This window comes from Astatotilapia calliptera, chromosome 15, assembly GCF_900246225.1.
Source record: "Astatotilapia calliptera chromosome 15, fAstCal1.2, whole genome shotgun sequence".
Taxonomy (NCBI): Eukaryota; Metazoa; Chordata; class Actinopteri; order Cichliformes; family Cichlidae; genus Astatotilapia; species Astatotilapia calliptera.
Window position 1 is genome coordinate 6,214,158 of NC_039316.1, and position 23,530 is coordinate 6,237,687.

Consider the following 23,530-nt stretch of genomic DNA (forward strand, 5'->3'; position numbering starts at 1 on the left):
AACAGCGTTGGCTGTGCCAGCAGAAAAGAATTGGTTTTTTATACTTAAAATTACACGCAGTTTGTACTTTCACCCTGTGCAACCATTTCTCTCTGTCGGTATTATGGCATATCATATTGTTTGCTGATCTCTCAGTGGGAGCGGCTGCAAGTGGTTTACAAGAACTGAAGTCTTAATTTCTGTTTTTTTCCACACTTACTCAATTTGGTTTTAAGGGAAATGTGTGGTAGAAATTTTTTCTACACCTTATCTGTAATATATAGTATTTCCATGTGATTATTTAAAAGAAATTTAAAAAGAGCAATCCATACCATTTCTAACATACGTTTTACTGCCTAAAGTGTCTTTTGCTGCCTCTTCTTTATTACTAAACAACTAAAGCTTTTTCAAGCACTGCTGGTTAAAGCTGCTGTTTTCGGTTGATTTGTTTTATTTTCACACAATAGAGAAATATTGCACAGTGGATATGGTATGGTATTTTTTCCTGATAACCTATAGCACTTTATGTTTTCCTTGGCTTTAAAAATAAACCATTGTTTCTGCAGCACTGAGGTAGTTCTATGAACATATTAATGATTCCCACTTATGTGACACCTGATAAACACAACATTAAGGCCATTCCCCGTGCTTTTCTTTTATCACGCTTACTAAAGCCACATACACAGTACTTAGTTCTGTCTTGAGGGGGAAAAAAATAAAAAAAATAGTTACTTTACAGATGTTGTTATCCATACAGGAGATCAGTGCTTGATTTAAAAAAAAAAAAAATTTACATTAAAAAAAAAAAGACTTTTTAGATAGTAGGAATGTGGTGTGTGGGTATTTGCAGCCTTTGTATGCACACAGGAGATTTACAACTCCACCACTGGGAATGACACAGATCCACACACCACCTCACATCTGCAAAAAACACAATATGTTTATTAGTTTCACATGGCAACTAATTTGGTCAAAATCTTTGATGAAATAAAACAAAAAAATCTCAGCATTGATTTGTAATTGCGGTTTGAGTTTGGCTGTGGGCTGTGATTTGATACGTGACTTATAAATATGAAAACGTCCGACATATTCTCTGAACAACTTAAGATGAGAGGGGTGCACAACAACGCAAGATTATTGTATTAACAAGTATGTTGAGGTTAAAGACAGTATCACGAAGTTTACCCTTTTTAACTTACGACGAGTAAACCTAGTCTAAAGCAGGTTATGTTTAGAATTTCTGTTTAAAATCACATCTTTAAAAAAAACACACATTTCAATGACTACTTTGATTTTTCATTCTCTACTGAGAGAATATGTTTTATTCTTGCAACATGGCGAGCCGCAGCTTAAAGAGGCATACTGTAAAGTTGGTCCACAGCAGAATTCAAGTTTATTTGATCCAGAAATTATATTTTCATATTCATCCTATATATCAGATCTATTTTATACAGATGAAATTAAACCTAATAGACCAGAGATTACAAAACTTTACAATGTCTTCACCTTTTAAATTTTTTTTATGACAGTGACTAAAGTAGGTTGCAGTTGATTGGTCAGTTTTTTGCCAAAAAATAGAGCTGACAAGTCAAATGTCCCGTTTAACTGAAGCAGATAGCTTGGGTTGACAAAGACAGCTTGATAACCAGTGTCGTGATTCGTTTTATCTCTGACTGAGATTTTAGGTTTTGCCAGGCCAGCTAACACAAAGAAAGTCTGGCTATTTAAAACTTGCTTAGTAGTACACATCTCATAAAAGCCTGCAAATGAGTCAGAGTCAGATTTAGGGTGAGTAACGCGGGGGCTACAGAGATTTAGGAAACTAATTCTGAAGAAAATCTGGGAGGAATTAGCAAAATGTGCTATTTTGAAAGCAAAAGAAAAGAGTGACGAAAGAATTTTCACTGCAGGCAAGCTGGTTTTAAATAATTGTCAAAAAACATAAACTTGATTATTACAGAGCTACCTGCGGGTAATTAAAATGCTTTATTTTGAGCACACCTGATGAATTACTGTTTCCAGGCATTACAGTATTTTGGTGCAACACCTTTGGCAAAGAAGAATAAATATAATTTGGAACAAGGACAAGGATCCTCGAGGCTTCGCTGCATGGTAATAAGGGGAAGAATAATCAGAACAAACACAATAGGGCTCCGGCTGCTTTGCTCCATGTAGGGTCTTAATTATCACATGCTATGTTGCCTTGCTGTCTAAAAGCATCAATATTAGAATGGGCAAAGGGTGGGAAGACGTGGAACGCAGATTGAAAGTATCTGACAGTGCTAAACAGTTTTTAAATAGTAAAGAAATTTTGATGTACATCATATTTACATTGGTTTATTTCCCTCGCTAATATATTTCATGGCATCTGCTAACAGTTTCACTCCCCCCTCCCTCTTCCGTTTGCCCTCCTGCACTCTGTTCATTGTACAACGCCACAGAGGAAATGTTGGTTTTAATCACTAGGCATAATTAATTGACATCCTTCCTTGTTAAGAAAATAAAAGCCTCAGAGCCACAAAGTAATTGACAGAGTTAATTTGGGGGACAACTGTAGGTGAGTTTTGACGTGTGTGTGAGTGGGCAAGTGAGACGATGCAATCTGATAGCCTTTTGTATGCGAAAGAGTTTCTATTTGGATGCATCTGGGTGCACTCACCATTTATCATTTTTCCATTCCAGGGGGAACATATAATCAGAATATTATCGGGGAATCCCAAGGTCTCACATACCCTTGAATTTACATAGATAATGAATAAATGTGTCCATAAAACTTTAAAAAGGCATCAATAGTTAGAAAATGTTCAGTATTCATAATGCATTAAAGCAGTAATAATGATGAACAAGCTCTGGGTTGCGGTTTACATTCAGGGATGGATTTGAGAGCTTTAGATTGCAGTGAGAGCTTTTTACAGGTAGTTAAGATTCCATTTCTGTTTCCCAAGTGACCTCCATTTCCAGAAGGTCCAGAGCTTAAGCTTTACTCATTTATTGCTCCATCCTCCATCACAAGGCAATTGACTACAACACTGGGCGTGTATCTGTTATGCTGCCAGTGGTTTAGTGCATGATTAGACATTTATAACATGTCTCAGAAGAACTTTAGTCGATTGCCACGACTTTTGCTGTTTATAACAGCATTGTGCAGTAAAAATATGTTTCTGTATATTTTTGAGGTTGATTTTTCCATTGAAGCATATTTTCGAATGATTCTGGGTTCATTTTTTCCCCCCCTTGGCTGTATATGAGTGCTTTAGAGCTAGATGTCAGCCAATAAACGAGTGGGATCTGTGCCGTGTGCATGGATTTAAAACCATTATACAAGTAAAGTATCGCTAGGAATAGAATACAAATCCAGTCGTATAAATGTGAGCGCTCCACCAAGGCTGACACCGTTCCCCGAGTCTGGCTGCTAGTGATGCATGTGTGTGCGTACATGTGTTTGTGTGTGTGACACAGCCTGTCTTGCAGCAGCCTTGCTTTGGCAGGTCATAGTTTTCCCCTCAGAAATCAGCCGCTCTCTGAACTGTTAAATCACACTAGAAGCCAACCTTTGAGAAGAAAATTAATTACTTTCCCTCCTCTCCCCCTCCTCCTCCCTCTCCTCCTCTCATTTCTTCCATATTATCCCTCCCTCATTCCTTTTCATTCTCTTTTCTCACATTCTTTCCCCTCAGTCGTTTTTTCTTTTTTCAAATAAAGTTGGCCACAGGTGACTTTTTTTTTTTTTTTTTTTTTTTTGGAAAATAACAATGAAATGTGCCATTACTCTTAAAAGCCTTATTCTTTCCATTTTCTGGCTTTGTAGCTTTGATGGAGCTCTAGATTGACTGCGTGTGACTGTGCAGTTCATTCGCATCTTGCTTTGGCAGGAATATCGTGCCCGCAATCTTTAGTGAAATCATTATGTTGTCAAGTTTGTTGAGAGCTTTCTTAATTTGAAATCAATGAAATGGGCTCTATCCATTTTTGCGTATGGTGTGTAGTGGAAATAGCCCGCGTACCCGATGACTAAGATGAGCGTCTCAGTGGATGATGCTGGCATTCGCTGTTATGTTTATCATCAACGACACACATAAGGCAGAATTTTAACAGAAACAGGCATGCTCGATGTTCAGTGTCCTGGGTAAAGCTTGCAGTCAATGTTCTCGTAGCTACCATTTTGTTTTCATTCCAAATTGATTTGCCTTCCTCACAACCCGGTTTCTCTTTTTACCTTTTTCTCAGATCCAGATAGAGGATGTGGAGAATGAAGAAAAACGATACAGCCTTTTCCAGGAGCTGTTGGAAGCGGCGCAGAAGTGGGAAGACTTTCAGTTGCTCATTCTTCTCCTCCAAGCATGGCCACCTATGATGAAAGAGGAAGTGTAAGACAAACGTCCATCTTATTTCGTGTTAATGATTTAACAGTGATGATTTAACAGGACAGTGCTGTCATGGCTTCTATAAAGACTGATTATCAGTTTAAAAAAAAAGTTAAGTATTGTAAGTGTTTAAAAACAGCTGTGGAGTAGTGAAGACTTATATGCTGAACCTTATCTTTGACAGAGCCAGGCTAGCTGCGCATCCTTCCAGTAAACTATGTGAGCTCTGCTGTTGGCTCTTGTCTAAAGTTCAGTGGACTGAATATGAGACAGAGCAGAATTAACTGTCAGCAAGAAAAGAAAAAAGCCTCAAAGTATTTTTTTGAGCACATCTATTGTGGTTGTTACATACTTTTTAAATGTTTTTTAAGCGTTTTTATAGTTTTTAAGGCTGTATTTGTGTTTTGCAAAAATCTTGTATCTAATTTCTTTATATTTTTCTTCCTAGTTGCCAGACTTTCTTATGATTTTAATGTGGTCCTGAGCAGTATTTCTCTAGGTTTTCTGAAGTTCTTCAGAAAGTTTGGAGCTTTTCTTTGGATGTTGGCTCTTTATCCACACATTCTCAGTCCAGTCCATGCACCTGACAATTTTCAAAAGAATGTTTTTATTTTTTTAAATATATATATATATATATATATATATATATATATATATATATACATACATACATAGGCACATGGGTCAATACATGAGCGGGACACAGAAAGGGATTGGCAAGAATACCAGAGGCGCAAAACACCAGCTACTGGTAGACAGAACAATCAGCCGAGACTGCAAGACCAGACTGACCACCCTGTACACTGCCTGGATTGATTACAAGAAGGCCTATGACTCAATGCCCCACAGCTGGATACTGGAATGCCTAGAATTGTACAAGATCAATGGGACCCTAAGAGCCTTCATCAGGAACTCAATGGGGATGTGGCGTACAACACTAGAGGCTAACTCCAAGCCCATAGCACAAGTCACCATCAGGTGCGGGATCTACCAAGGAGATGCTCTGTCCCCACTGCTGTTCTGCATAGGCCTGAACCCCCTCAGTGAGATCATTAACAAGACTGGCTACGGATACCGACTACGGAACGGAGCAGTTGTCAGCCACCTCCTGTACATGGATGACATCAAGCTGTATGCCAAGAGTGAACGAGACATCGATTCACTGATCCACACTACCAGGCTATACAGCAATGACATTGGAATGTCGTTCGGACTGGAGAAGTGTAGCCGGATGGTAACAAAGAGAGGGAAGGTAGTCAGAAGGTAGTCAGAACTGAGGGGATTGAACTACCAGAAGGCAACATTGCAGACATAGAGGACAGTTACAAGTACTTGGGGATCCCACAGGCAAATGGGAACCATGAAGAGGCCGCTAGAAAAGCTGCAACCACCAAGTACCTGCAGAGGGTCAGGCAAGTCCTGAGGAGTCAGCTGAATGGTAAGAACAAGATCCGGGCCATCAACACGTACGCCCTGCCCGTGATCAGGTACCCTGCTGGGGTAATAGGCTGGCCAAAGGAGGAGATAGAAGCCACTGACATAAAGACAAGAAAGCTCCTTACCATGCATGGAGGGTTTCACCCCAAGTCCAGCACCCTGAGGCTGTATGCTAAGCGGAAGGAAGGGGGCCGGGGACTGGTGAGTGTCAGCACCACAGTCCAGGATGAGACAACGAACATCCAAGAATACATTGGGAAGATGGCCCCAACTGACCGAGTGCTCAGTGAATACCTCGGGCAGCAGAAACCCAAGAAAGAGGAGGGAGACGAGGAACCATCATGGAAGGACAGGCCCCTGCACGGTATGTACCACCGGCAGATAGAGGAGGTGGCTGATATCCAGAAATCCTACCAGTGGCTGGACAAAGCTGGACTGAAAGACAGCACAGAGGCACTGATCATGGCAGCACAAGAACAAGCTCTGAGTACAAGATCCATAGAGGCTGGGGTCTATCACACCAGGCAAGACCCCAGGTGCAGGCTGTGTAAAGATGCCCCAGAGACAATCCAGCACATAACAGCAGGGTGCAAGATGCTAGCAGGCAAGGCATACATGGAACGCCATAACCAAGTGGCCGGCATAGTGTACAGGAACATCTGTGCCGAGTATAACCTGGAAGTCCCGAGGTCAAAATGGGAGATGCCCCCAAGGGTGGTGGAGAATAACCGAGCTAAGATCCTGTGGGACTTCCAGATACAGACGGACAAAATGGTGGTGGCTAACCAACCGGACATAGTGGTGGTAGACAAACAGAAGAAGACGGCCGTAGTGATCGATGTAGCGGTTCCGAATGACAGCAATATCAGGAAGAAGGAACACGAGAAGCTGGAGAAATACCAAGGGCTCAGAGAAGAGCTCGAGAGGATGTGGAGGGTGAAGGTAATGGTGGTCCCCGTGGTAATCGGAGCACTAGGTGCGGTGACTCCCAAGCTAGGCGAGTGGCTCCAGCAGATCCCGGGAACAACATCGGAGATCTCTGTCCAGAAGAGCGCAGTCCTGGGAACAGCTAAGATACTGCGCAGGACCCTCAAGCTCCCAGGCCTCTGGTAGAGGACCCGAGCTTGAAGGATAAACCGCCCGCAGGGGCGTGCTGGGTGTTTTTATATAGTTAAGCCATTTAACCTGCTGATCATTCAAGGGATGAACAGACAATCCAAAATTATCAACTGAAATTGTCTTTTATGTGTGAGCACATAACTGCACCTAATTCTCAATTTTCTAGTAAAATATAAAGAAGCAAGAAGTGAGTGGGTCGAGACTTTTGCACAGTACTGTGTGAAAGTTTATTTCCCCCTGTTTGTAATTATATCTGAAATATCACTATGTGCCCAGAAATACCAAAGAGGCAATTTCTAGGAAAATATTTTATAAATATAAAACATAAATATCCAATAATGCAGTGTATTAGTGTAGCATATAATGGTGCTGGGTGGAGTAACTCTTCCTTTTAAGTGTTTAAATATATGGTGCTTCATGGCAATACATACGTCTTTTCAATTTGTTCATCATTACTTGCTACATATTAAATAAGGTTGAGTTACCATGGTAACATGTCTCCAGAAGGCAATATGACTCTTAGGAAGGCACGTGAATGGACTAATTAGTGGAGTTATAATGTGTTGACAATAGTATTCATATTCCATACTTGATGCGTGGTATGGGATTTCTCACAATGCCATGTTGTTAGCCTTATTATTCACACGTTCATATGTACTGAATTTAAACTCAAACATGTAAATATTTCATTGTCTGTGGTTTGGAGGTAGTAATTAAAATATCCCATTGATGCTGACTGTGTGGAGAATACTATTAGTGTCGCGGCTCATATGGTGTCAATTAATTTTCTCTCATTTTTGTCGCCTCTCTCTGCTGGTGCCCTCTCAGCATCTTCAGTGAATTTAAAGTTAAAAATATAAGTGCTGTTTCTCTGCTTTGGGTCAAAGCAGCCACTTAAAGTGAGTGATTCTGTGTGTTTTGTTGCTTCACAAACACCCATAGACACTTTTTAAAATGTAGTTTCTTTATTAGATTTGTTGCTTTGGGAAATGGGAACGCATGAGGACACGGACATTTTAATGGGCAACTTCTATGGACTGCCTTTGCATTTTACTAAGAGCTGGCGGTGCCTTTTATCTCCTAGATGCTGTGTACATAGACTTTTAGACTCGGAAATCACAGAGCCTCGGGCTCTGTCCTTCTTGCACCAGCTGATGTCTTATGAGCCACAGTAAGGGTTGGCTATATTATCAATAAACCCTAATGATGTGATTGCTCTTCCCCTGCTCTATTGTTCTCAATTAAAAGCGAGCCCTTCTCTGAGGACCACAGAGACAAACTGGTTAATGTTCCTTGGATTTTATCCTTCCAGCTCAATCAAAGCAAGGTTCTTTTGCAGTAGTTGTAATACACTCGTGATAACTTGAAACTTTATTTATAAATGTGTGTATATTTTATAAGTGTGTGTAGGATCAGTCCAACTGCGCCTTCACAGTTAACTAAAAGTGAAAAACTAGTTCATGCATTTATTACTTCTCACATACAAGGTCTTAAATAATCAGGCCCCATCTTATCTTAATGACCTTGTAGTACCATATCACCCTATTAGAGCACTTCGCTCTCGCTCTGCAGGCCCACTTGTTGTTCCTAGAGTATTTAAAAGTAGAATGGGAGGGAGAGCCTTCAGTTTTCAGGCCCCTCTTCTGTGGAACCAGCTTCCAGTTTGGATTCAGGAGACAGACACTATCTCTACTTTCAAGATTAGGGTTAAAACTTTCCTTTTTGCTAAAGCATATAGTTAGGGCTGGACCTCCCTTAGTTATGCTGCAATAGACATAGGCTGCCGGGGGATTCCTATGATGCATTGAGTTTTTCCTTTCCAGTCACCTTTCTCACTCACTATGAGTAAATAGACCTCTCTGCATTGAATCATATCTGTTATTAACCTCTGTCTCTCTTCCTGTTACGTTTCGGTGTTGTCAGTGTTTTGTTTTTGCGTGACTGTCATGTATTTCCTGCTTTACTTTGAAAGTCTGTGTTATCTTAGTGTTTTCAGTTTACGTTTCCCTGTCTCGTCAGTTCTAATTTGCCCCAGCTGTGTTTCCCTCCTGTTGTCCATTTTCCTGATTGCTCCCTCTATGTATTTAAACCCTGTGTTTCAGTGTGTCATGGTCGCGATCTCCCCCGTGTTGTAAATAGTTTGGTGTTTTTGTTGTAAATAAATAGTCTGTTGTAAATAGTTGTGAATGGGTTTGTTAATATTTTCGTTTGAGACACCTTCGTTTTGGGATTTTGGTGGAGGGCCTTCGTGTGTTTTTGCCTTATTTTTATTTTTCCTGCGTTGCACCCCGGTTGCCTAGGCCGGGGTGTAACATATGGGGGCTCGTCCAATCGCTGGAGGGTCCGAGGGCCGCTTCGGCCTCCGTCTGTCTTCGCTGGAGGGCCCGGGGACCGCTTCAGCCGTCCGCCGTCGCTGGAGGGTCCGAGGGAGGGACCGCTTCAGCCGTCTGTCTTCGCTGGAGGGTCCGGGGAACCGCTCCAGCCTTCGTTTGTCTTTGCTGGAGGGTCCGAGGGACCGCTCCGGCCTTCGTCTGCTGGAGGGTCAGTGGGACCGCTCCAGCCTTCGTCAGCCTTCGTTTGTCTTCGCTGGAGGGTCCGAGGGACCGCTCCAGCCTTCGTCGTCTGCTGGAGGGTCAGTGGGACCGCTCCAGCCTTCATCAGCCTTCGTCCGTCTTCGCTGGAGGGTCCGTTGGAGGGACCGCTTCAGCCTTCGTCCGCCTTCGCTGGAGGGTCCGAGGCACCGCTCCAGCCTTCGTCTGCCTTCGCTGGAGGGTCCGAGGCACCGCTTCAGTCTTCGTTTGTCTTCGCTGGAGGGTCCGAGGCACCGCTCCAGCCTTCGTCTGCCTTCGCTGGAGGGTCCGAGGCACCGCTCCAGCCTTCGTCTGCCTTCGCTGGAGGGTCCGTGGGACCGCTCCAGACTTCATCCGTCTTCGCTGGAGGGTCCGGGGGACCGCTCCAGCCTTCGTCGTCTGCTGGAGGGTCCGTGGGACCGCTCCAGCCTCCACCAGCCTTCATCCGCTTTTGATCAAACATTTCACTTGGGGTTACATGTTTGATTTTTGGGTGGGGGGAAATGTTACGTTTCGGTGTTGTCAGTGTTTTGTTTTTGCGTGACTGTCATGTATTTCCTGCTTTACTTTGAAAGTCTGTGTTATCTTAGTGTTTTCAGTTTACGTTTCCCTGTCTCGTCAGTTCTAATTTGCCCCAGCTGTGTTTCCCTCCTGTTGTCCATTTTCCTGATTGCTCCCTCTATGTATTTAAACCCTGTGTTTCAGTGTGTCATGGTCGCGATCTCCCCCGTGTTGTAAATAGTTTGGTGTTTTTGTTGTAAATAAATAGTCTGTTGTAAATAGTTGTGAATGGGTTTGTTAATATTTTCGTTTGAGACACCTTCGTTTTGGGATTTTGGTGGAGGGCCTTCGTGTGTTTTTGCCTTATTTTTATTTTTCCTGCGTTGCACCCCGGTTGCCTAGGCCGGGGTGTAACACTTCCACAGCATGTCTTTTATCCTGTCTTCCTTCTCTCACCCCAACCGGTCGCAGCAGATGGCCGCCCCTCCCTGAGCCTGGTTCTGCCGGAGGTTTCTTCCTGTTAAAAGGGAGTTTTTCCTTCCCACTGTTGCCAAAGTGCTTGCTCATAGGGGGTCATATGATTGTTGGGTTTTTCTCTGTATCTATGAAGCGCCTTGAGACGACTTATGTTGTGATTTGACGCTATATAAATAAAATTGAATTGAATTGAATTAAATCTATTGACTCAAGGTGCCAGTAAGAGTAGCAGCAGGATTATAGTATCACATTAGTGACACAGCCTTATATACAGTGACAAATGTAAGCGCATAAGTAGCATGCTTAATACTTTAGTTTAAAAGTAAAAATAAGTAAAGTAACCAGGATGCTTTATCTTGGATAGAGCTTTTATACAGGTTGTTTATGTCATGGTCCTGGGTGAGTGACCCAGTGTTTTGTAGCTGTTTCATTTCATTTCTTGATTATTTGGTATTTAGGGTTGTCACTGTTAATATTTTTGGTTCTGTTCTAGTAATTCTTTTTCTCAGTTTTTGTATTTTGAGCTCCTTCTGTTCTGTGTGACTGTGCCTGCCCTGGTCCCACGTCTCCGTGTTTCCTCCCTGTTGCCATGTCTGATGTCTTAGTGTTAAGCTCGTGTCTGTGCATACCTGTTATATTTCCTGTTTTAATTTGAAGGTCCTTGTCTTATGTGAATGTGTCTGGCTTTGCTTCCCTAGTCTCGTTAGCCCTGATTTCTCCCAGCTGTGTTTCCCTCCTGTCTCCTATTCCCTGATTACTCCACTGTGTATATAAGCCCTGTGTTTTCTTCTGCTTGCTGCTGCTTCGTCTGTGTTGTCTCCCCCAAGTCTCTCTGTGTTGTCTCCCTGTGTAACCTCTGTGAGTTTCTCCTTCTGTGCATTCAGGTTTCAGTTCAGTTTCATTAGTTTTCCCAGTTTAGAGTTTCCTTAGTTTCTGCATATGTCATCTCCGCTCCTGTTGTGTTCTCCACTCAGCTCGCTCTCATCACAACCTCGGCCTGCATTTGGGTCCTTACCTCACCTCCACACAGCTTGCCTCGTCAGCCATGACAGTTTATAGCCCTCATTTTCTCCATGTAACGACATCAGTCATTTCCATTCAGCATTTGCTCCTTCTATCATATAAAATGCAGCTAACACGTGCTCCAGCGATACTCAGCTTGGTCCATTTTTGACTTCTGGGCTGCTAGTATTAATGCTTCACGTGCCTTCATAACCTGGTTGTACCCAACAGTTTGTTTTTGCTTCAACTAGTAAAACGAACTTGATGTTTTTAGCTGTAAAGCGAGCAGTTTTCTTGCATATTGTACAAGTGTTGCCTAAGCATTCTACTTTAGAGGTTGTTGAAGTAGCTCCCTTTTTACTAAATCATCATTGGAGGCTGACACGGCTCTCACTCTTAAACATGCTTGTCTTGTTGTTGTGCTCGCACGGCGAAACTATATCATTAATATTTTAATATGAAACAATTTAATTACACAAAAAATTTATACCGGTATCACGCACGCTACGATATGGTCAGTCTTCAGTTTAAACTTGGGAAGTGTCATAACCCCAGTTATGACAAATGTTTCAGCGAAATAAGAGTAAAAGCTTTCATTTCCACCACAGCTGGAGGACTGTGGAAATTAGGCACGTAAGCCCATTGTTGTTCAAGATTGAATGGATCCAGTGAATTAATTCAGATGTTTGATGATTATCTGTTTATGCTCAGTCGCGTTAAAAACAAGCGGCAGGTTAACAGCGTGTTAACACGTGCGTTCCTTTTTAAATATCTCTTTTTCTAAAGAAGGCAGTAAGCATTATCCACCTCTCATTCTCGTAGTGCGCCTGTTGACTTCGGTTTTATATAAATGGAGCTGTACAGTGTTTGATCAGCAGCTGTCTTCCAGTACAGCAAACTTTGACTCCACAGTAGTTTCATCTGCTGAAAAGCAGGTAAAGCTTCTGAGTCTCTTGGAAAGATCTGACTGTGGAAATAGGCAATTACTGTAGATACAAACTGGTGAAGAATAGATTTTTATTTTATTTTTCATCTGGACTCTTTTGTCTGTCAGTTTGAGTCATCTTCAAGCTCATGGTGTCCATAAAGTACAAAAGAGGATAAAGTTGGTTGTGAATGGGGAAACAAATACTGTAAGTGGGAGATGAAAACAGTTTCCACCAGAAGAACATATTTTTTTTAGCTATTGGCAGTTTAATGGACAAAATGAAAAACATTATTCAACAGTCCATTCATAATGGACACCAGGGATGTCATTAGATGTGTTGAGACTGATGTAAAAAGCCAACACACACACACACACACACACACACACACACACACACACACACACACACACACACACACACACACACACACACACACACACACACACACATATACATATTCAGTAGAGAAGCACTAGAAGAGATTAGGGGTTTGTTCAACTCTGCTGCTTCAAGGTCACCCCAATTTCCAATGAAACTCCACTGCTTTTGTGAGCCTGATAGCTACAGTCGGACCTCTGGGACAGTCAGCTATAATCATTTGTTTTAACCACAGACTGTTTTATCTGTTGTCTTGTTGCATCTGTCTTGTACATTCAAATGTGAGCGTAAAATCAGCCTGTACATATGTCTTTTTGTTTTTTCTCATTTGTTTTGGCATCCATACTTTGTTAATTTGCTACAACATGAATAAACAGCAACTGCGCTGTAATGTACTTACTCCAAGCCCGAAATTCTGCTCAGAGCCACATCTGCTCTGCATATTTTGTTCTTTCTTTCTTTTTGGTGCAGTGATGGCTACACGTGGAGCTCATAATTTGGAACACAAAACTCAGAATAGCTTAACCTTCAAACGCCTCATTTTAGATGCTGACTGCATGAGGACTTTATCTCTGTGCAGAACACATGGTTAACCTTAACTACTTGTCTGACTCAGCACTTAATCCTGGTCGGGATGGAAGTGTGCCATTGTGTGTGTGTGTGTGTGTGTGTGTGCGTGTGCGTGTGTGTGTGCGTGTGCGTGCCAGTATGAGGATTTGCTTCAGTGAGACCATAAGAGGCTGTTTTGGGAGCCATACTGAGTGTTGCATCTGAAAAGCTTCTCCTTTAGTCTGTCCGCATAAACTGAGTCATGATTCAAAGCACGAATGGAGGCTGGCTGTGACTCACACTGCACCCTTTGACAGATTTGGCGAGCACACAGACGCTCAAAAAGTCGCATGCAGCAGTACCTTCCTGTCCCCCGGAAAAGCACAGGAAGCAGTAGCGTGCCAGCAGCACAAGCGGATTCTGTTTGTTCCCATGGCCGTATCATCCAAAGGTGAAGCAGCTCGTCTGGACAAGACACCCCGGAAGTGGGATGGAGAGCTGCCTCTTCAGCTAACAGACAGACACAGGAGCCCTGCTGTTCTCCCTGCTGTCTCTTTATCGCGCTCTGTCTCTTTATTTTGACGGGCCTTTCCATCGTTCGCTGACACTCGGTTCTTTTGCAGAGATGCTCACACACTCACAAGCCTACTTAAGAAAATGCTTAACCTCCTAATCTGACTCTAGAGTTTCTGCTTCCCATCATACGACCAAAGATCGGTCCGAATGCAAAACATTATCATTTGATACAAAGCGCATATTCATATCAGATTCCTCATGATCTCCTCTTCCTTTGCTCTCCCCTCAATATTTAATGCACTGCTTGTCATTTTAATCACATACACAACTTCCAGCAGCACTGGCGTGTCAACATGTATTTTCGAAGCACTCGAAGTGCCTCTACTTTTCTAACAAGTTCAAAATTTATTTATTTTTCTCCATACATTGTATTAATATTTACAACCTCACCAGGACTCAGAAATGTGCTTTGATTCCCCTCGTGTAGCCTGATGCAGATATAATGAGGCTTTGGTTTTGCATTAGACTACAACCTCCGCAGCCACTAAAATTAATAACTGTTGGCAGTTACAGAGGCACTAATATGACTCTGTGCCATGCTAAGGGTAATAGTAATAAAATTAATTACTTCAACAGGGTCAATGCATCAGTCGTGGCATATTTAAACCGATAATGAGTTGTTCCATGGTTTTTGATTTTCGTCTTCCATGCCCCCGTGTATTGATAAAGATCCATGAAGGTTACACCGGTGTTTGCCGGCTTTGGCTGAGGGCGCGCATGTGCTCTAGAGGTGCTAGCAAAGGTCTTAAGAGCTAATGAAAGATTGTGTAAATAGTGTGATGCCTGTCACTGGCGTTAACACAGAGGTGAGGGAAAATATAGCGTGCAGGTGTTTAATATTAATTGCACGAGAATATGTACTTAGATGTTAGTGTTGGAATGAATTTGTTTAACTTTAGGCTTCTTGATCACCTTCTCTGCTTTCTTAACAGCCTGAGATTTGAATGGAAGTTGATGCTGTTATTTTTGCGCATTTTTGTACACTTTGGTGTATACGCAGTGATCATCTGCCAGTTGCTGTCTCACAGTATTACCATTTGGTCACATGGGGGTATGTACATAGGAATGGATGAAAAGCATTAGAGTAATTTTACATGTTGCACTTTTGTTCTTTTCCAACTTTTCTTGACATAAAGACACCATCAAAGGCAGCTGTTTTCCCTGTGTACTGTTTACCAGTGCATTTCCTCTTTATGTCAATCAGAGAGGACAAAGAAGCTCAACACAACTCTACACACAGACACACATTTGTAAGTCTTTGTTTCTCTCTTGTCTGCAGGGCAGAGTCAGAGCATAACCCCTGGGTGGTGCTAACCTCAGCCTTACTGACCCGCTGCAAGGGATCAGAGGTCAAAACAGACCTGGGTCAGCAGGTTGTCACCATGGTGAGATCTCTCTATAACAGCAAACACAAGCTCCCTGTGCAGGTAATCAGATAATACTCTGTATTTTTTGTTTGTGAACGTCTAGCCTTTTCTTTGTTGCAGTAAACTTGAAAGTGTGTTAAAGCAGTAAATCTTTATTTATTTCAGGAAAATTAAATTGATATGGAAATACATTCACCAAAGTACTGCATAAGAGTCCTCTTACTCACCTGTACCTCTGCATAAAATGAAAATAACAGCAGAAGAAAATTCATTTTTTATTTAATGCCAGCAACACCTTTCGCTCCAGTTAAACAAGGGCATGTTTACCACTGCGTTGCATCATCTTTTCTTTTAATAACACATAAAAAGCATTTGGAAACTGAGGATACTATTGTAGTGTTGAAAGTGAACTTTTTTCCTCCCATTCTTGCTTGCTGTGGGAGTTCTCTTCTTAACAGATCAGGCTTCTTTTGTCATATTATTTTTATTCAGCTTCAAAGTGTGCCAAATGTTGTCAGTGCTTGAAAGACCTGGATTGCAGACAGGCCATTTCAGCACTTGCGGCTTTTTGAATTCACAGCTGCAGAAGTATGTATGGGAGTGTCTTGCTGAAACAAGCAAGAACATCTGAAAGGCAGTATATGTAGACGGTACAGCAACATCAACCCTCCTACTGACGTATTTCACATACACAGACTAATTGCTGTAACCTTAAGAATAATTTACTGCAAGAAGCAAATATAATTGCAAAGCAATATCAATTATGTAATTATTATTGGTAGCACTTTCTATTAAAGCTCAATAATAAAGGGGTAATAGTAGTGTAATAAGTGGGAAACAAGCTTGTAGCATGGTAAGTTATTATTATACAATTACCAAAGTAATAACCATGTAATATCCAAGTAATATATGGTAGTAACAGTGGTTACAGTTGAGTAATATTACCCTGAAATGTATGTAATTGGATAATAAGGGCCCCAAAACTGGGCGTAACAATGTCGAAATAGAGCTTGGTAATAAAGTGGTAATAGCAGGGTAACAAGGAAGAAACAAGAACGTAATAATGTGTCAATTTCAAAGTTATTACCAATCAATTACATGTGGTAGTTTCTGTGTAAAAAGCACAAAACAGACAGAAATAATAAATAAAAAGAAACAAAGAAAACCAGAAAACCCATACTCAAATATGATGAAACCAATCAGGGTAATTTTGAACCCCACAGAAAATAACTGAAGTAAACACAGATCCAGGCAGCGTGTCCCGAGTTTACCCCGCAGTTTTCTATACATGTTCAAAAGATCTCACCTGGGAGGCGCCCAGGAGGCATCTTGGTCAGATACCCAAACCACCTCAGCTGACTCCTTTTGATGTGTAGGAGTAGCTCCTCCAATGCTCCTTGCCCTGTCTCCAGGGCTGAGCACGAACACGCTTCACAGTAAACTCATTTCTGCCACTTGTATCTGTCATTTTATTCTTTTAGTCAATACACAGAGCTCCCGACAAACCGTAGGGTGAGGGTAGGAGCGTAGATCGACCAGTAAATCGACGGCTTCGCTTTCACGCTCTGCTCCCTCTTCACCACAACAGTGTCCTTATCACTGCCGAGACCAATCTGTCTGTCAATCCCACTCTCACTCCTTAACATTTTTAAAAAGCACTTATCAAAGGACAAATGGAAAACAATGGTGTGGCGTCATTAGGAACAAATTGAGTGGCAAAAGTCAAAAACTTGGACCCACCTATAAGGTTTAACAAAAACTATCCCTCTGGGGCACGCATGGACCCAGAGGGTCAGTAGGATGAGACTTTAATGGTGCCTTCACAGATATTAAAGTTAGCCATACCATAAGCACTAATGAACCCCATTACCATCTTTTGAACTGCCAGATACAAAACCAGCCGTTCTCTGTTTCAGTCCAGAGGATGCAGGTTTATTTTTGCACTTGTGGTAAACTGATAAACTGTGTTCACTGGTTTTAAAAAGAGTTTGTGACCCCAAGCAGTGATTTCCATTACAGAATCTGTTTTTAGTGCAGTGCTGCCCGAGGGGCCCAAAATATCGGTTTCATAATTGGTTTTCAGCCTTTGGGTACAGAGATTTCTCTGGATTCTCTGAATCTTTTAATCACAATGTGTACAGCACCTTCAGTAATAGCACTATCAAGCTATTTTCAAGAATTATTATTCTAATTATTTTTAAATTATTTGTATTTTTTTTCTTTCACAGAGTAGGTAACTCCTCCACATCTTTAAATCTCAAAGATTTGAATGTGTGTGGGATGTTTTTTATACTCAGTCGCGTCACTTACTTGTTTCTAATTAACCTAATTAGTCGTGAGTGCCTCTGCCCTGTCTTTTTAAAATGGATTTATCTAATTATTTACTTAAGCAGTACACAAGTTTTCCAATTGACTGTTATCCATAGTTTTTTTAAAACATATTTCTGGCATCAAATTCAACATGAATCAATTTTTTTTTTTTAGTTGTGTGTTCAGGTTTTTAACATTTGACGTGTCGTCTTTGTTATATTTTTACGTTTTGGGTTTTAAGTGTTTGCCAATTATTTCATGAAGCTGTTTTGTTGTTGTTTATTTACAATTCATAGTGCTCTGGGTTGTATGGGCATTTGTATTCCACTTTATGCTCCTACATTACTTCATGTGCTGTTGTGTTTAATTTATATGTAAAAGTATTCCAGTGATAGAAGATAAGCACTAACATGGGACTCTGAAAGGTGCATGATCTTTGTTTTCATCACTTACTATTTTAAAATTAGTATGGCTCCTAAACATCAGTTCATCTTTTGTCACCATTATTATATTTAGCTTGTTCACGCTCAGTAGAAACACGCTGCAGTGCCATCATTTTAACCAATATCTAAATACAGGAGGCTAAAGGTATTAAGCATGTAACCCACAGCAATGTGTTAGCATCAGCTCAGTGCTCTCTGCAGTGTACTATATGCACTAGCCTCCCATTGATATCTAACAGCTCCTAATGCTATTCATGCCCTGCTGAGCACCATGCAACTGCTAAGCCAAATGCCATTCTGTATGTCTAGGGCCAGCTGACTGTGATATTAGTTTAGCACTAATGCTATTCAGTGTGAATAGGCTAGTGTCTGCCAGCCTGTCTAATATTAGTGTGGGATGGGGGGGGGGGAGGTGGGGGAGGCCTTTTACTCTGTTCTGAGCAGCTTTAATTTGAATCTGCTGGAATGAAACCGGCAGAGCATGGGGGAGTCAGATTGCATTGTGATATCCGTACATTACTGGATGGGACTGTGTGTCTGGCGTGTGCATGTGTTTGTGTGTAAACCTTTTTAAAAGTATTAGGTGCCTCTACATTATATGCACATCGATTAACCTTCACTGTTCTCTCTGTTTCTGCTTCCCTCTTTTCTTCTCCCTTCCTCATTTTGACTCTGTCCCCTGATTGCCTTGCGCTATTCTCATCTCTGCCTTCGCTTTTGTCGTTCACCCTCTGCCTTTCATCCATTCATTTGCACATTTATCAATTCATCTTACCCCCTCCCAAATCTGTCTTTCTCTCTCTTTTTTTTCAGTGTATTAGACACATAGCTACCCTGCTGCTCCAAAATCAGCCAAGCCTCCTGCAGCCGGCACTGAAACTGATGTCTGAAAGCGGTGACGAGCAACTGCTTCAGCCGACTCTTGATCAGATCAACGGCATGAGCACAGTAAGTGTCATTGTAATAGTCTGGAGAGTTTGTGTTCAAATGGAGACACAAAGGAGTTTGCTTTATGAACTGCAGATTGGCTGGTGACATTTTTGTTGTCACTTATCCTTTAAAATTGTAAAATGTAAAAAGAAAAAGTGCTTCACGGCTTCCTGGAGCTCAAGGAGGTGTTCCAGATTTCTTTTCTTCTTTTTAATCAGCTGTTAACCCTTTAAAGCCAAGCATATCATAATTGATGCATGTGGTTTTGAGACTTCTACATAATCAGTGTGACTTTTTTTTACCCTCAAAAAATGATATAATTTGCATGACACATTTTCAATGACTAAATTGCAAAAATATGGCTAATGTAGCAAATGTGATACAAATTAAAACTCATATATGCAGATTAAAGTTTGATATATTTTCATATATATTTTGTCTAAAGGTTCAATGTTGTGGAAGTTTCCATTCAATAAAGCCTGCAGACAAACGGTGAGCGATCGCTAACATCTTTTAATCAAAACAAGAACAAAAACCCAAGCTTGGTGAGAGAAGCCATCGCTGGGGCAGTCGATCAGTCTCTCCTGGCATGGCCCTGGGTTTAAATACTTCCTACAGGAACAAAAGGCTGTACACAGCTGTTTTCACACCTTTGGTCTTCCCCCAAAGAAAGTTCATACTCCCTTGCAATGTCTTACATTGGTTGAAGAGACAAAAGGCACTTCCCCCCACCCTGGGTTCTTTGTGTGTGAATGCTTCCCCCAAACTTCCTGAGATACAATCACCCGGCTGTTCAATGGCATGAATAAGGTGTGTGACATTGAGACATGCTTAAACCCAGTGGCACCAAAGCATTATACAATAAAATAATATGAATAATACATAAATGAAAGAAATTCCTCTACATTCAACAAACACTCCAATATCAAAAAATTAAAGATTTCTGGCAGTTATTTCATGGTTTAGGTTTTAAAAGGTTAAAACCCAAAAGTTTTCAGTGTGTAGTAATGGTGAAGAGCTCAAACTGTCTTAGCCCTGTCTGCCTAATAAATGGCTTAAAAAAGGCATCTAAATATCAAATTAGGTTAATGCGTAATATGAATTATTTGTTTATTAACCTTTATGGCTTGCGCTTTAGAAAAAAAACTAGTGTTACCCATTGTGTTTTTGGAGCCTTAAGGTTTGCCTTTTGACCAAAAAAGTGTGACTGACTGAGAATCCAGAGACACTGCATGCTGAAAAGAAGATAATGGAAAAAGGTCTGGTCTGTTGTCTGAACATCCTCTTTCCCACAGTTTAAATTAAGTTCTGCTAAATAATTTCAACATCCTTACAAACCCAATTTCTCTACTTGCCAACTTGTCCTCTAGTTTTGGGAGGTCACCGTCAGATAAGAGCATAATCGTTCAAGACTGCGCAGGTCGCTCTCCACTGTTTCTTCAATCAGATAAGCAATTGTCACAAAGTGGGCTTCTCAGACCCAGCAGACCTTCTCTTTGTTCCTGGATCAGATAAGAGAAAGCCACACTATTAACTGACAGAGCCTCCATTAAATCAAACGATCAAGCTGCTATATTGGAACACCTGCTCTTAAACCTCAGTGAATAAGACAGCGGAACTGAGGAAAGTTAGGGTTGCTGGAAGTGGTGAGAGAAAGGATTTGTGATTTAGATGTGGGAAGAGAAAGTCAAATGGAGCAGGAACGGGTGTCGAGACAGAGAAATGGGATGAGAATGGAAATTACAAGGACAGCAAATGTATAAATTGTAACGTTGAAAAGGGACCCGGGCTACAGTAGATAGCACGCGGGAAAGACAGAAAAGATAAATCAGGTAGAGTTAGAGAAGGGATATATGAATGGAGGAAGACTGGTGGCGTGTCGCTGCTTTGAGAAATAATCTTACGTCTGCCAAGTAAAAGCTGAATGAACGGGGGCATGTTCGGAGCGGCACAGAACAGTGTTCATCTAGAGATAACATCATCACAGACACAGAAAAATTATCTTACATCTAATACATCTGATAGTGTGTTGGCTCCACGCTGCTCGCTGCTCATTGTCTGCATGTGCCTAGTGCCTTTGTGCATCCCTTCAAGTGTGTGAGTATTTCTGTGTGTGTGTGTATGTAGAACTTGTTTTGATTTCTACATGTTTTCAAGTGCATTGCTTCTGATTACTTAAACTTGCTTTGAAGGTTGTGTTCACACAAATGCTATTGCAAAAAACAGAATTTTGCAAAAAGGACGTTGTGTGCAAGTCTAGTATGTTTAGGCTTTGGGCATAATGAAACACTCAGTCTGATTCAGTACCAGCGCTCCTCATTGACTGTATTTAAAATCTTAACTCGAAACTCATAATTTCCATTAGGTTACAGTAATTGAATAAACGAACTTAAGCTCTCGTGTGACATCGTGCACACGCTGAGAGCTGCCCACCATATTGGACGTGATACGACCAGCAGTTGTAAGGAAAAAATGTTTATTCTCAACTGGTCAGTGCTAGCTGTCATGAGGTTAAGGAAGTGGAGGCTGTACTTGTGCGTGTGTGTGTGTGTGTGTGTGTGTGTGTGTGTGTGTGTGTGTGTGTGTGTGTGTGTGTGTGATTTGAGCTAAAAAGCACTTAGGCTTAGAATAACGTGCTTGTATAAATGAGACATGTAGTACAGGGCACTTTTAGTGCTCAAGTTGTGTAGAAAAGCACTACATAAGTACCAATCCATTCAGAAACTACTGATTTAACTAAGTGAATCACTGTAAAGCTTAAATTATTTGCAAATTCAAAACTTTCTGAGCATGAAGTGTTTCCTTAGTTTAATGGGGAGAAAAATCTCACATAAAGTACTGCAAATAGTTTCTATCCATGCAGATAGATTTGCTTTTGATCTGCCAAGGGTTTAAAATATCCAGCTATACAGCAAAATATTCAACATTTTGGTTTTGGTGTATCTTTTTAAAACATCTGAAAAGTTACTTGTAAAAATGCAACTTGGGCCTTCAGAAGGAATTATCTTTGTAATCTACATTATCCTTGTAACATGCTGTTAACAGTTTTTAAATGCTTGCTTGTTTAATGCCAAGAAGTTCCAATAACATTTATTAGGTTTGTGAATAATTCATAGTGACCGGAAAATATATATTACTGGAGCTGAAGCACAGCAGGGTTAAATTGTAAACTGTCCACATGGTTAGTTACCACAGCGTGAGCTTTTTCATTTAATTTGATTTTTAGCAAGTGCAAGATTGAATGTTGGCACTGGCCGTCTCCAGCGGACGTCCTCCCTTTACACTTCAGGATATTGCAGAGCAACTCTGCATCGACACTCTGAGCCTGTGGGAGAAATTACAACACCTGCAAAGTTTGGGGGGAAAAAAAAAGTAAAGTCTGCATGTCGGCAATGATGATTCTCAAAATGAAAGTTGGGTCAGCTCATAAGGTGATGTTTGCCTTCTGCACAAGCCTGAGGTCCACAAGGAAGCTGGAAATTGCAGATGCACACAGGGATCAATCCAAAAACACTGCAGCAACAGAGGAAGCTGTTCATGCACAAGAACTCGAAGGGGACGTTGGTTAAAATTGAACTGGTGATGGTTCTTGGACTCAAGGAAATTTTTGACCACACCTTGTAAAGTTCATGTTGATCCACTTCTAAACGTGATGGCTTACACATACTGTTTCTATTTTAGCAGCTCTACAAATAGCCAGAACTTATCAGGAGTTACTGTGCAGCTGCTGTTAGCAGATCAGTATCTCAGGAGGAACAGAAATAATTGATTTTGGCTCAGCTTGATCAATCAGAAAATTCACTGAGTCAACAGCCTGTTAATTGACTGCAGTTACTGTTCAGTTACTTTTGGTTTGCATTTCATTGAGATTTTGTGTTTAGCCACGCTTTGTTTCACTCCATCATACTAGACAAGGTGCTGCTGCTGTGAGTTTTATTATAGTTCTCGTTTAAATAACTAGCCCGAGGTTGCTTTTTGGTCACAGTGAACTATACATTTGTTTGCATATGCCACTCTGAGTGATTGGCAGACTTTATCTTAAAGCACTGCCTACAGTTTTCTCCTGGCAAATAGCTTTGTATCTAGTATAAATCATTGTTTACATTGTTTTACCATCAAAACTTTTTTGCCACAGCTGAAGGTCCCTGAGGTTATCATTAAGAAAAAGAAATTAATTTAGAGTTTAATTAAGAAAATGTAATTAAGGGAAATCACTTGACCTAGGAAGCGAATTCAAAACAGTAACTGATTCATCCACAGTGAGATATATGTATATGTGCAGATTTTCCTTCACTTTTCCTGTGTCTTGCGTTGCTGCTGTGTGGTAGGTGAGTAAATGGGTATGCTGAGCTCTGCAGGAGGAGACCACAGTGGGCGTTGGAGAACTAAAGAATGGAGGAAAGGAGTGGGAGTAGTGCAGATTATTTGAAAAGGAGACAAAGAAGTAGAGAGCAGGTTATGGAGAAGGGAATGTATTCTTGATGCCGAAAAATACAGTGGAGGCTTTTAATTCTCTGCTTTCACACTGTTCAAAGTGTCGACACACAAGTCTTCAGCTGTACTCTCTTCCATATTGTCCATTTCTCTCCTCCTCTTGAA

General features: G+C 41.2%; 1 protein-coding gene across 1 annotated transcript in view; it reads left to right on the forward strand.

The window, feature by feature from the left end:
• The window catches only part of nbas (NBAS subunit of NRZ tethering complex), a 178,036-nt gene that overhangs the window by 145,972 nt on the left and 8,534 nt on the right, over positions 1-23,530 (forward strand). The window contains exons 50-52 of the mRNA XM_026142563.1: positions 4,207-4,346; positions 15,161-15,308; positions 18,815-18,949. Of these exons, the coding sequence (XP_025998348.1) occupies positions 4,207-4,346; positions 15,161-15,308; positions 18,815-18,949 (423 nt within the window). The remainder of the gene's footprint in view (positions 1-4,206; positions 4,347-15,160; positions 15,309-18,814; positions 18,950-23,530) is intronic.